The sequence below is a fragment of the Melospiza georgiana genome, chromosome 1 (assembly GCF_028018845.1).
Source record: "Melospiza georgiana isolate bMelGeo1 chromosome 1, bMelGeo1.pri, whole genome shotgun sequence".
In the NCBI taxonomy this organism is placed as follows: Eukaryota; Metazoa; Chordata; class Aves; order Passeriformes; family Passerellidae; genus Melospiza; species Melospiza georgiana.
In genome coordinates this window covers 104,251,229-104,265,174 of record NC_080430.1, presented here as the reverse complement: position 1 = coordinate 104,265,174, position 13,946 = coordinate 104,251,229, and the positions used below count along the sequence as shown (strand labels likewise).

The 13,946-nt window shown below is 37.9% G+C and overlaps 1 protein-coding gene across 1 annotated transcript in view; it reads left to right on the top strand.

The window, feature by feature from the left end:
- Positions 1-13,946, top strand: part of PTPRM (protein tyrosine phosphatase receptor type M) — a 441,589-nt gene that overhangs the window by 138,294 nt on the left and 289,349 nt on the right. Inside the window, exons 4-5 of the mRNA XM_058023915.1 lie at positions 8,497-8,575; positions 11,555-11,670. Of these exons, the coding sequence (XP_057879898.1) occupies positions 8,497-8,575; positions 11,555-11,670 (195 nt within the window). The remainder of the gene's footprint in view (positions 1-8,496; positions 8,576-11,554; positions 11,671-13,946) is intronic.

The following is a 13,946-nucleotide window of genomic DNA, read 5'->3' as shown; positions in this document are numbered from 1 at the left end:
TTTGAGTCCAAAACTGCAACCTCCTTTGGCACAAATGCATGTGTTCCACACAAAACCTCCAGAATGTACAAGACTTCCTCCCATTGATTTTCTGAGTTTGTCTGACCTTGCTGAACATAATTCAGAGAAATCTCCTAAGAAGATTTTTAAGGAATGATGGAGCCCTTTTTAACTTTTCTTACATGAATGTTGGTAGCTTCCCAATGAGTAATCTCCAAGAGAACACATGACATTACGGGACAAAGCAATGTAATTGTCTGATTGTCTTTGTTGTGTTGTAAATCACATGATCTGTGTAGCCATCCACATCTGTGAATGTTTTCTAATTCCATTCCCTTAGCAAAACACCTGCAAGATGTCTAGATGGAAATGAAACCAACATGTACTACAGAAATGTGAAAACAAATTATATATGATAACATTTCAGAGTTATAATATTTATACAATTCAATATTTTTTCAAACACAGTGTGTTGTGTCTGTTTTGCTGTTGAAAAATGTAGGCAAAATGGCTCCCACTAAATGGTAGCTGACTACAAATCAGATTATGTAGCATGGAGTGAATTTTTATCCAACTTCTGAAGATTTATTAGTTTAAACCATGTATTGCAAACGCATACCAGGAAAGTGCTTGAAAGATTTAATAATTAACAGTAGTTTATTATTGGAGCACCAGCTGTCCCAGCTTCTAAGTATTTTTTGGGTTGGATTTCTATTTAGAATCGACTCATTAGAAAAAGTATTTGAACTAAATAATTAATTCCTTTTAATGCACCCGTTTCTTTTTGCCAGGTAGTTAGTTGTGTATGTTGCACACCATAGGTAAGCTGTACTGCATATATATCACAAATCACCATTGCAACCTGCCTGTAACAACATTAATTGTTGATTACTTGCTGGTTATTTAAATTGTCAAGCATTCTGACAATTAAGGATATATTTAATTCTGTAATTAACGATCTTCTAAGTACTACTGCCTAACATTTGCCATTGATTTTAGCATGTGTCTGCACTGCTGTCCAGTTAGTGATAACAGTGTGCTTGCAGTAACATGGGTTCAAGCTGCCAAACACCTTCTGAGTCCAAGATAATCAGCACAGCTTGTTCTTTCTGCTGTGCCTGCTGGTCTCTGAGCTATTTGTTTCAAAGTAGCTGGTGTATTTCTGCAGGTACCAGTCTTATTTCTGTTTTATAAAATCGCTTTAGGAGTGCTCCCCTGAGGAAGCGTTGCCTTCCTCTTTTTAACACTGTGCCCAGGAGAAATTGTTTGCTTTACTGAGCTATTGTCTACTTGGCGCATCTTAAGCAAGAGCATCGAGGAGTTGATCGTGCCTTTGGAGACAGCCTGCAAACAAAACAAAGCTTACATGATTCCTAAGACCTTCACCCTCCTCCTAACTTGAGTAGAATTAGAATATACATGGAAAAAAGAGAATTGAACTTTACATAGATTTTGCTGGTAAGTGGCAAGATTGTTTTTAGATTCTTGGGGAGCAGTCTCAGTAGGTTGAGAGGCTCTAAAATTGATGCTTTGAGATACATGTCATGAAAAGGCTTCTCTTTTAGTTGAGGAGAGGGTGGCAGGGTTTTTTGGCATGTGTTTTTATTTTCTTCAATGTTTTCGTGTATTTTCTCATTTGGATTTTTTAGCAGGAGTAGAATGGTAGTTTCAGGGTTGTTTTTCCTAGATTAGTTAATAATTCTCAGACCAATTAGTAGTATTTAAAATAAATTTTATATTTTAGAAGTGTTGATATTTTGGAATATCACAATATGCAAAAGCTGCTACTGAGTTGATTCTGGTGAGGGGATTGTGTTCCTTGCTTCTAACCCTTCAAGCAAGTAATTTAGCACAGCACCACTGCAAGTCACACACCATCTCCCTATCAGTTTTTATATTTTGAATTATTTGCTTTGTACTTTGCTGGAAGTCAGTCATGGCAGCAGTGAACTGAAACAAATCTTGATTAAATAAAACAACAAACACTACAGATTTAAAATCCAGAAATGGAATTGAAAGGATTAAAAATAGCTTCCAGTATAGTAACATAACTGTCTGTGCCACTGCACCATCTTTAAATGTAAAATCCTGTGAAGCTGAAGTGAAAAAATGGGGTAAGAGCCTGGCAGTAATTCCTGATCCTTTTTAGTAAGGACACAAAGGAGTTACATTGGTATCACTTCACAGAGATGAGATTTACCCTTCACCATTCTGACACATTCCCCTGTAAATTGGGAGTTTAGGGAATAAGAAACAGCAGATCAAACCTAACTTTTAAAATCTGGACTTAAGCATACATTTGTTTCATAACCTGCTTTGTACATGTTTGGCTTGGAGTTTGGCTCATGCAGGGTACTTAAATCCTCATCTAGGACAGAGCATTAAGCTTCTTGTGCAGTAGAAGTCAGGCTCACATTCTCATGTGTTGTGTGTGTTGCATTCAGCTGCACACATACAGTTCCTGAACTGTGCTTTGAACTCCAAAGAAACTTTGAAATGCATATTGCATTTGGAAAAACAACCTGTGTCAGGCATCTTAAATAGCTCTTCTTCATTGACTTATGTGCTTTGGGAATAACTATTTTGAGAAAGATGCACCAGGGCAAACCACATACCTAAATTTAAAAACCTCCAGCAATCTAAAAATGGTCACAAGTATGGAGGCATGCATTTTTTGTCACAGACACAAGGCTCTGTTGTTTGCTCCTGTCCCTTGTTCCTAAACCAGAAAAGCATTTGGGCCTTCTGTAGAGAAATACAAGACAGCAACTGGTTTAAAAACAGAAAGAGAATTATAAGATTTAACAAGCCTTAATGTCAGGAGTTCAGTTTTCAGGCTGACTTGCTTGTTTCTTTGTGGTCTCAGATTGGCAGCAGCCACCAAAATGTTGTTTCATGTGCTTGAGTGCAGGTGTAAGGGCCACATGGTAGACATGTAGGAGTGGGAGCTGGGGAGGGAAGTGGCATGGAGCAAATTCCCAGCCAGGGAGGCCTGAACACAATTCAGGTAGCCCACATCAATAAGCTGTGATGGACCTCTGTGGGGCCTGGGAAAGGACCAGGTCAAGAACCTCCCTCCACATGGCTTTGATGAGAAAGCAGTTGCTGCTGTTGTGATAAGGCAGGTAGTCCTAAAATGAATGAGAAAGGGGGGAAGAATTGAACCCACAGGGTACAAGCCAATTTTCTGGATAGAATTGTTCCCAATGCCAGTACAGTCAGAGCAAAGTGCTCTGTGCTGTAAAGCAGAGCAGGCAGAGAGGAGAGCGCAGTGTGTGATGCAGCACTGCCTGCTCACTGGGGAGGCAGGGGGGCAGGATTGCAGCCTGAGTTTAAGCAGCTTGCTTGGTACTCCTTTCTCTTTCTTGTTTTTACAAAGTGTTATTTTTAAATCGTGTGAAGGATGGTGTTTATATTTGGTACAATCCACTTTTTGACTGAAAGTGTTGTAATTTTGCAGCAACAAAGGCAGGAATTTACAGAGTGAGGTTGTGTGGCAACAAAACCTGTTTATTTCTATTGTTCTTTGGAACAAACGAGTTATCTTGAGTCGCACATTTTCAGCAGTAAGCATTTATGTTGGTGAGCAGACCCCCTTTCTTTGTTCGTATGTAGCAAGGGGAAGTGGCAGGAATGAAAAGCTAATTTTGCTCTTCAGTGAAGCAGGGAGGATCAGGGACAGTGCAGTGCTAAGCTGCTTCCCTGGTTCCTGTTTGGCAGGCGTGCTGCGGGGAGAATGGTGTAAAACAGCTCTCAGGGCAGTGTTCAGCAGTTTTTCCTGAGCAAATGAATTCTGTGTTTTAACCAGTTGTTTCCGGACTGATAAGGTGGTGGAATAATAGGCAAAAAATCCAAGGGCTGCCCAGTCTGACGTTACTGGCGTGTTTTCTCTGTTTTGACTGGAGTCTTTTGTATTGCCTGCAGGTGTTGCATCAGCCATGAGAAAAGGCTAAGTTTGGAGGTGGTGGTAAAAAGGTTTATGTTTACAGGCCAAGCTACTTTTCAAATGGAAAATTATGGAGAAAATTAGATGTGAAATAAGTTTCTAGGTTTCACTCCTAGTGAACTGATCCAGATTTGTGAAGAATCTTGACATCCCTATTGTAAGGTTTTCAAGGCTACCAGAAGTGTTTCTCAGGTCTCTCTCTCACAGTGTGTAGCACTCTTACTAGGACTTTAAGAAACCTGAAACCTTGACCCTACGTAGGATCAAATTACTTTTTTAATTTAAAAAGGGAAAATGCTTAGTTAGCACATATTTGAGCCCATAATCTTCAGTCATCAACTCAAATAAAATACTGAATTTGTATACAGCAATTGATAGTATTTCACAGCCTGTGAACCAAAGAGGGTTATTTTTGCTATACTTGGAATAAACTGTCATGCTCATACAATCATAGAGTGATTTAAATTGGAAGGGACCTTAAATCATCTAGCTGCAAATTCCTGCTATGGCTGGGGCACCTTCCATAAAACTAGGTTTCTCAAAGCTCCATCGAACCTTTATTTGAACACTTCCAAGGGTGTGGGGCTCAGTTTCTCTGGTAAACCTATGCCAGTGTTTCACCACCCTCAAAGTAAAGGTTTTCTTACTTAAATCTAATCTAAATCTCTTTCAGTTCAAAGCCATTGCCCTTTGTCATATCACTATGTGCCCTTGTGAAAAGTCCCTTTTTTGCTTTCCTGTAGGTCCCTTTTAGGTACTGAAAGGCCCTAGAAAGATCTTCAGTATGTATATGTGGTTATAGATGCACCTGTAATGTGGTATCACATAATGAGACAAAGTTGAATGGAGCTCTGAACAATCTGGTCTAGTGAAAGGTGTCCCTGCCTGTGACAAAGGGATTGGAACTAGATGACCTTTAAGGTCCCTTCCAGCCCAAGCGATTCTGTGATCCTGTGATCCCTGGAGCCTTCTCTTCTTGAGGCTGAATGACCCCAGGTGTCTAAGCCTCTTCATAGGGGAGGTGCTCCACCCCTCTGACCATCTTTGTGGCCCTTCTCTGAACTTCCTTCAACAGGGTTTCTGCCTTCCTTGGGGGCCCCAGAGCTGGATGCAGTACTCCAGGTGGGGTCTCACTGAAATGGAGTAGAGGGAGAAAATCATTTGCCTTGACCTTTTGGCCATGCCTGTTTTCATCCAGCCCAGGATGCACTTGCAGCCCAGAAAGCCAATTGCATGTGGCTGTGTCATTTTGACCTTCTCATCCAGCAGCACTCTCAAGTCCTTCTCCTCAGGTCTGCTGTCATTCCATTCTGACCAGTCTGTATTTGTGCATATTTTTTCTTCTGTATATGAATCAGTGTCTTTCTTTGACAGTGGTATGTCACTACTGACTTGACTGCCTCTTTCTGTTTACTAAAAATGGCATATTCCATGTCAGAAGGGAGTAAAAGTTACAGTCATTAAAGTTGGTATCAGTTTGGCTATTGCTTTTAATGGAAGCATGATTTAACTGACAGTATTTCAATTTGTTATACTTTTCTTTGGAACATACTGTCTTTAATGTCAATAATTGTAATTCAGTTGTATGTCCAACTGGCGTTTTCTTGATACGCTGCCTGGCTTTTTTTTGTGGAATGACACTTTTGGTATTTTGTCTAGAGATACAGCAGGGTATTTTAAGATCAGTTGTTGAGTTTTTCTCTGCTCTTGTCATTGGCAGTTCTGATTTAGTTGTTTCAAGGTTGTAGTCTCTGCCTATGAACCAAAGGAATAGGAATCTACAAGCTTTTTTGGCTATGAGTAGATTGCAGTACTGAGGCCCTTAAAGCCTCTCAGTGAACCTGTAACTAAGCTCCCCGTTATGAATTACAGAAATTTTGTGATCTGAGATCTTGCATGTTTTCTAAAGCTCAGGTTATTGGTCTTGCTGGAAGCGAGGTAGTTCTTTAGAAAAGACACCCTATGCAGCATTTTAAAAAATAGTTAAGTCCCTGTTATATGGCAGTAACATTTCTAGCAGAAAACTTCTGACTGGTTTGGCTGGCTGCTCCACAGGTGTGCATGTGCCTGTTCCTCAGGATATTTTTTAGAATTTAGCATATCTGAAAGTTGAGAACCTGAAAAAAATACTTTACTCTGCAGTGATGGGATCATGGATCCATGTACATCTTTCAGATGGCTTTGTGCAGTTGCTCTTATGCTGAGTGTTCCATAAGAAAGGGTTGGTTTTTAGGGGTTCTTTACGTTCTATTTCAATAAAACCCAGAAAGTTAGTTGTTAATGTGTTTTTCTTCTTAACAGAGAATGTTCAAAGCCACTAGGAAATACAGGAAACAAATCAGTAACTATCCCGAGCCCTCTGTGTTTTTAGAGGCAGGTGTTAGTATCCACACCTACATTCATTTATCTCAGGGACTTACTTTGTGGCAGCATATTTCCCTGGGAAACTTTCCCATAATTTCTGAGATCTGGTTGTCTGCTCTCTGTTCTCCACTACCATGTTGGAATGTCAGTGCCTCTACTGCAGGTTTCTGAGGCTATGCTGTGGTTCTCATGGTCTTTCAGATTTTCTCACTTTCAGATAGCTCAGTAGCTCTTCAGGAGATGGAGCAGTCTCTGCCTTTTTTTCAAGGGCCTCAACAGACTTGGCTTTTTTTTTCAGAGCTTGTAACACAGATGAGGAATGTGTGATTTCTTGTGTCATATTTCTTAATAGAGTGAAATTATTGTTCTTTTTTCAAAGTTCAGTGGCTGTAAACAGGAGCTGCATTCTTGGGTCTTGCACTGCTGTTAAAACTTAGAGTTACTTAGTGTACATCATCTCTCTATTTCCTTTTCAAGGCTATTAAGATGAGGGTAATAATCATGGTTAGCAAAGTTAATTCAGGTCTCTGAATGCAGGTCATTCTTTGAGTCTTTGCTTCTTTATTCTTTAAGAACTTCTTCCCAGGATAGTGAAGACCAATTCTATCAGGAGATTTTCTTCTTTTTAGGAAAGAGATCCTTTGAAATTTTGAATGGTGTTGCTCTGGATGTTCTACTAAATGCTGGGAGCCAAATCCATACCCTGTTCAGCCTGTTGCTGTGGATCAATAATACCAACTTCAAGAGTCAGTAGAGTGTCATCTGGCATTTAGAAAGCCAACTGAGCAACCCTTTTCTTGCAGAATTTGTTTCTGAAAAATTTCTTTGGCTACATTTGGACTTTGCTTATCGACATCTTGTGGGTTTTTTTCTTTTCCTTGCTGCATGATTCATGTAGTGGCAACACTGGCACTTTAGGTTGAAATTTTATGTAGACAGGAGGCAGAATGAATCAAGTATTTTTTTCCTTTTCAGCCATGTGGACTTAAGGCCATATTTACAGCAATTTTATTCCAGTGAGACTGGGAGGGAGAGATGGACAGAGGTTAGGAGGAAGAAATCTGGGAGAGAACAACAGGTCGGTGTCCATATGTAGAGCAGTGAAAAACAAGGGAGGAGGTAAGGCAGAAGGGCATGAAGGTTTTTCTCACTGCAAGGTTTGTTTTAAAATCAGAATTAGTGTTCTGAGATTGTTTGTTCAACATCAGGAAATTGTGATCTATTATGGAGCTGTATGTTATCCTCATAACATCTTTGCATTCTGTATCATTCAGTAAAGGGGTATGGTATATAGTGTGATCATCTGTTCCAAGGTTGAGTACAGCATACGTGTGAAAAATGGTTTCTAAACTTTGTCTTCCTCAGGGTGATTCCTGAGATCAGTTACACAAGGCAATTAGAGTTAACATCCCAAGCAAAAGTGAAGTATTAAAAAAAAATAAAAGTCACAACCTGGATTTTAGCATGAACTTCTTGAGCTTTGGTATGGAAATGTACCTGCTAACATTACTGGCATATTTTCTTTTATTCCATATAAACATTCTTGGGATATTCAAAGCTAAGGCTGCCAAACTTTGGAGAGGTTTACTTTAGAGTGTACTCAGCTCAAATGATGAGAACGGTCCATTTATTTTGTGACCTATTTATAGCTGTTAAACAAACCGTGGCAAATGGATCTGCTTTGCTTAATTCACTGCAATTGGTGGATGATTAAGAAGCATGTAAAATACTTTCCTAGAAATAGGTATGTTTGTGTCTGATACTCTGAAATTTCTGTATACTACAAAATTGTAATGTTTAAAATAAAAGCTGTTCATTTTGCAAGACAAAGACTTTAAAGTACAGTACTGCTCTTAATACTTAAGGCATTTATTAGATAACTCCTTTGGCAGGCTCCAGGAGTTATTTAATAAATGACCAATTGGAGAGATTGGTTATTTCTACTGTGAGGTATATGTGATCCTGCTTGCAAATCTCCAAAAATGATGTAAATGTGAAAAAAATGTAATTTAAGTTCTGATTAATTTTAATGATAAGAGCAACACATTTTGAGGGTTTTATGATGGAGTTTTGTTTTCCAGATGTTCATAACACATTGAATTAGTTTGTGTTTTTCCAATTACAAACTATTTTTATATTCCCTGTGTTCCAAAGATGCTAACTGAAATTCTCTTTCTGCTTCTCAGGTTGTTTTTGAAGTGGTTACTTCAGGTCTCTCTGGATATGTGGCTATTGATGAAGTGAAAGTTCTAGGGCATCCATGTAGTAAGTACCTATCTTGTGTTGTAAAGCCAGATCCCCTAAAATAAATGTGCTACTATGCTTTGATAAATGTGGAGCAAAAAGATAAGGAAAACATCAGAAAATAACGTCACTGCCAAAAGTACAGGCTGAGTATATATATGGAGTGTTACTAAACATGGCATCATTGCACCTTATTGTCTTTAAAGACATCTCTGTGCGCTCCTTGTGTGCAGCACTTAGCATGAGTCCCAAACCCAAACTGGCTCACGTGGCAGCTTCTTTAGAAAAAAATCACCAAATCATCATGATTCTGTGATTCTAAGATTTGCTGATGATTTCTCTGTCTGCATCAAAAATTCAGTGCAGCCACAAGCTGAGACATTAGTGAGAACAGATGGACAACACAAAAGTTGACTATATGTAATTATTTTTTCCAAGGCTTAGAAGGAAGAAGCCTCAGCTGGCTGAGGACTGAGGCTTTGCTAAGCAAGGTTACTCAGGGTACTTCTCAAGGTTCATGGCTCAGTTTCTGCGCTGTTTTACTTCTTCATGCTTCAGATATATTTCTTTATCTCATTGTTAAGGATATGTTATAGTTAACAGTTAATTATCCTCAAATGTCAATTCAAACCTTGTAAATTAAGCTTTAATATGGTAATCCAGATATTATTAAATATTAAATACTTAAATAAAACATTACTTCACATGTATGCTGTTTGTTAGATAAGGTATATTAAGATCATACATGATATAGGAGGTTTTGAGCTTACTGACCAAATGACAGAGTGGGGAAGAAGACACTTCTGTGTGATTGTTCCTCTTATATTGTGCTTGCATGCATTTGTTGCAGCTTTTAAGTAAGAGCTGTGATTCCAAATAAAAAGTGCTCTATCAGTTAGTATCAAAGCACCTCATAAAAATGGTTTTAGTGTTAATGGCAGGAAGACACACACATTTCTTCAAATAGAGAGACAGTTATGCAGAATCAGCAGCTGTTATTTCTGAGTCACTTATTTCTAATAAACACTGCAGGCTCTCATGTTGTTAGAAAGTACAGGTGCTTCTGCACTTTGAATTTATATCCTTGGTTCAGGTAGGATAAGTCTGAAGCAGCATTTTAGCAGCTTAATAATTTTTTTATACAGATCTTGAGAGGTTTGATGCTTGCGTTTGTACCAATCAATTCCCAAAACCTGCAAATAATTCTTGTTAATGTGGAGACTGAGTTATAGCCCATAGCATGTAGAGTTCTGACGTGACAGTATTGAAATGCAAAAGCTTTAATGAAAAGTTCTTTGATGAAGTAATTAAAATGTTAGAAATTAAGACATCAAACCAGTTAAATTGTCTAAAGAAAATTGAAAAAGTGTGAAAATTGAAGTAAAACTACTCTGTCTAAAACTTTGTAAAGCTCATGATGATTTCTGTATATTCCCAGAAAAATAGTTCTGGAATTATTAACTCTTTAAACAAAATTGAAATTGGAGAAATATTTGATAGACAGTTGCCTGGGTAGTACAAACAAAGACCAAGCAGAAAGCAGATTGTAGGCACATAGAAACTAAAGGCATGAGTTGTAATAGATGGGCAAGTTTTTGTGTGTGTGTTTGTTTTTAAAACCCAGTGATCTTCTCCACTTAGGCCATACTTCGTAATTCAGAAAACTTAGTTTTTTAGAGTTAAGAAGACCAAGGAAACAGTAAAATAAAAGGGGTAAAAGCAGATTAAAAAAAAAAAAAAAGTGACAGGTGAGAAATGGGGAACATACTGAAGAATTTTACTAGATATTCTCACATTCTAGTTTCATAGGCAAGGAAGTGGATAATTTTGGCCTGAACTCTGTCTGCCCTAATTGGAGAATGTTTAAAGAAAAAAAAAAGGCTGTATTTGTATTAAATTTGCCATAAGGATAGTTACAGAAATATTTAATCCCATATTTAGGTATTAATTGGAGCTATTTTATTCCTTTTCCTCCTCCTTATGCTCTCTTGCACTGGATGTTTGGCAACTTTTCATGAAGCGATCTATTTATAAATTCCTTAAAAATACAATTTCTCCCAGTAATAAGGGTTTTTAAGAAAATATCATCAACTCTTTAAATGGTCGTAATGCTCTGCTAGAAAATAGGTGTTTAGTTTGCCAGTCTACTGCTAGTACTAAGGTTTTGATGTTGAAAAGCAATGTTCAAAGCCTGGTTTATCTGTTAGTGTAGGCAGTGCAAGAAGTCTGCTTGTCTGCAGTAGGCTTTGAGTAGGTTGGGGAATATTGTGCTTTAAATGATAGGTTTCCATATCAAATATCTATAGCTTTATTACATGCTTGATTCTTTTTAGTAAAACAAAAATAGACTTACTTTTTTACTTCAGTGCAAATAATTGTTCAAATATCAATTTCAGCTTGCTTGTAGGTCTATTGCTTTAGTTTTTACTGATTTTTTTTTTTCTCTTTCTAAATGACAAATAATCATTGGTATAGAGAATGTGTTGTGTTTTGGGTTTTTTTCTTCAGTGCTGTTGAGAAGCATTGTGCTTAGAGATTGCAGCTGTAGTTGGTGAGGAGTGTTATGTTAGTATTGCACCTGTTTGGTGGGCTGCATTTCTAAAGAATCTCTTCTATAGACAGTGTACTTTGTCAAGAAGAAAAAGCTGTTCCCCTGATAACATCATTTCTTACTGACTTGTCTAGTTGGTAGTGCAAGCATCTAATAGGTTTATCTTCCAAACATTATTAGTTTCCAATATGATCTTTTCTAATAGATTATTATTACAAGAGGGATGCTGAGCTGAGGTAATTTACACAGCAGGAACAATTACACAGCACCCTTCTATTCTGCTTTTTGCAAGCCACAGGAGTAGACCAACCTAGAATCTAATGTGTAGATTTGATTGTTCAGTGATTTGAACCTTGTAAAGCAGAGCTGTTTCATTTGCTTGGTGAATTTTTTTTTATAGCCAGTACTTTGTTCCTGCATAACTTTAACACTTGCATCTTGTCCAACAGCAAAAACTCCCCATTTCTTGCGCCTTCAGAGTGTGGAAGTCAATGCAGGACAGTTTGCTACTTTTCAATGCACTGCCAATGGTGGAACAGACTCAAGCGACAGACTTTGGTTACAGGTAATTTATCTTTTTCCTAATGCACTGATATCTGGAGAGAGGAGAGAGTCTGAAAGGAATGTGAAACTTGAAAAATAATGCGCTGTCAATTTCATCAATATTAGATTTTATATTGTCTTTGAACTGCTTTGTGGTTGGTATTCTTTTGTAGGAAGTGCTACTGGGAGGTTTTCTTGCTTTGTTTCAGTGGAATTCCTTACTAAAAATAAAGATACTGTTTTCCTTACGTATGGCAATCACAAGTAAAGGCTAAATCCCCAAGGAAGAACAGGTTATTTTCTAACAATGTCTGTGCTGGCTAACTGCAGTATTATGCATAATGATTTTCTTGGCTTACCTCTATCTGTTGTGTATTTTCAGCTAAAATTGCATTTTTACTGTTAGGTGTAGAGAAGACGATGTATAACAGTCAAATCTGACCTTCTGTATTACTGAGCCAAAGGATATTACTTACATTCCTTGAGTCCATTGTTTTTTACTTAATCAATAATGTAGCTTCTAGGTGGGTGTCAGATCTCGATTTAAAGTAGGTCTCCAAATAATTTTCTTTCGCTAAAGATAGCATTCCCGTATTCATAGGTATCCAAAACAATAGCCTGGTATCAAAACCATGCTTTTTTTGCTTCATCTCTTTTAATAATGGGGGTGGAAGTTTAACAGCTTGCTGATACAAGGCTGATATTTTTGTAGTGCTCCAGCACCTTAAAGACTGTATTACTGTTGAATTGGTAGAATTAGACTACTCTCTTTCTGAAGCCGTCATGATTTTTTGAAAGAATTATTTTTCTAGTTGTGAAAGGGTTTAGCATGTATGGGAAAATAACAGGTTGCTATTTCGTTAGTTATATCCTTTCTAGTACCTTTGAACTTTGATGTAATGCTCTACTTTGCTACTAAAACTGAAGGTGGAATTCAATATAAGGAAATCCTCATTCCATTCAGTTTTTCAAAATGCTTTGGGACAGTACCATTTCCCCTTTAGTTTTTTCACAGAATTTAGGACACCCATAAATTCTTTAGCAGAATATAATTGTAGAAATACCCTTCTAGACCTTATGTAATACAAAACTACTTTATTAACAGCATGGTAATTCCAAAATATCTGAGCTTAGTTGATTCCTTGTTTATACATGATTAGGAGATTTTTATTTTCTATATAAAGGATAAGAAAGTAGTAACAGACTTCTAGAGGAATTCTATCTTTCTACAGGGCCACTGTTTATTTATTCTGCCTGTACAACTATAGGTCCCCCTGGTAATCAGCCTAAGGTTGTGCAAATTCCAGGTGTGACTTTGCATAAGAATGTTTTAGAAGTTGACAGGATCTCCTGGATAGCTTGGATTTATTTTTGCACTTGTTTGCCAGTTTCCACAGATGTCTGCTGCAACTTACAGTGAGACTGATCAAACAGCTCCGTGTGTGGGTGCTGCAAAGTGAGGCTATGAGAGGACAGTTCCCTACAGGGTCAGCTGTATCTTAGCACATTAGGAGATCATTAATGGGCAACAGATCCCAGCCCTTGCAGCTCTCCATTCATACCTGACTCTCTGGTTTTGTGGTGTGGTGTTGAGGAATTTTGTATATGCCTGTGTGTGACATCCCCTGACACTGCAGCAGGACTGTGAGTGCAGCACAGCTATCAGTAACAGCTGTCAGAAAACATGGAAACATCTTCTGCATCATATGACTCGTTAAATGGATGTTGAAGATCCATGTGTTCACAGTAGCACTAAACCCAATATTCAACTATAAAACAGCTTAATAAAAGACATTCTTATATAAACTAGAGGCAGAATAATATGCACACTGTTCCCTGGGATCACTTATGCTGGCACTTGGCTAAGAGGGATTCAGGTTTTAGTGGCACTGCAAACAAATCATGCAATCTCTGTGATACTCTTAGTTTGTTCACCAGTAAGACTAAGCCTTTTCTACTATCCTTCTGGTGGTCTGTTGCATTACACCAATAAAACCTCAAGGGTACATAATAGTAAATAAATAAATAAATACAGTTGAGTGAGTGATATTATCAGGGGCTTTTCAGCATTTCTGCCATGTAAGTCATATCAGGAGACCTAATCTGTTTGGGTTTGACAATTTCAGAATACCATGAAATAATTTGCTCCCAAATGATTTCCAGTACCTGTCATTTTTTTTCAGATTCACGTTGTTAGTCTGAAGTGCAGGTAAATTGCCAGGATGAAATCACAAACCCACTGAATTCAGTGACATTTCTGCAGTTTCCAATAGTGGCAAGATTTCACTACTGTACTTC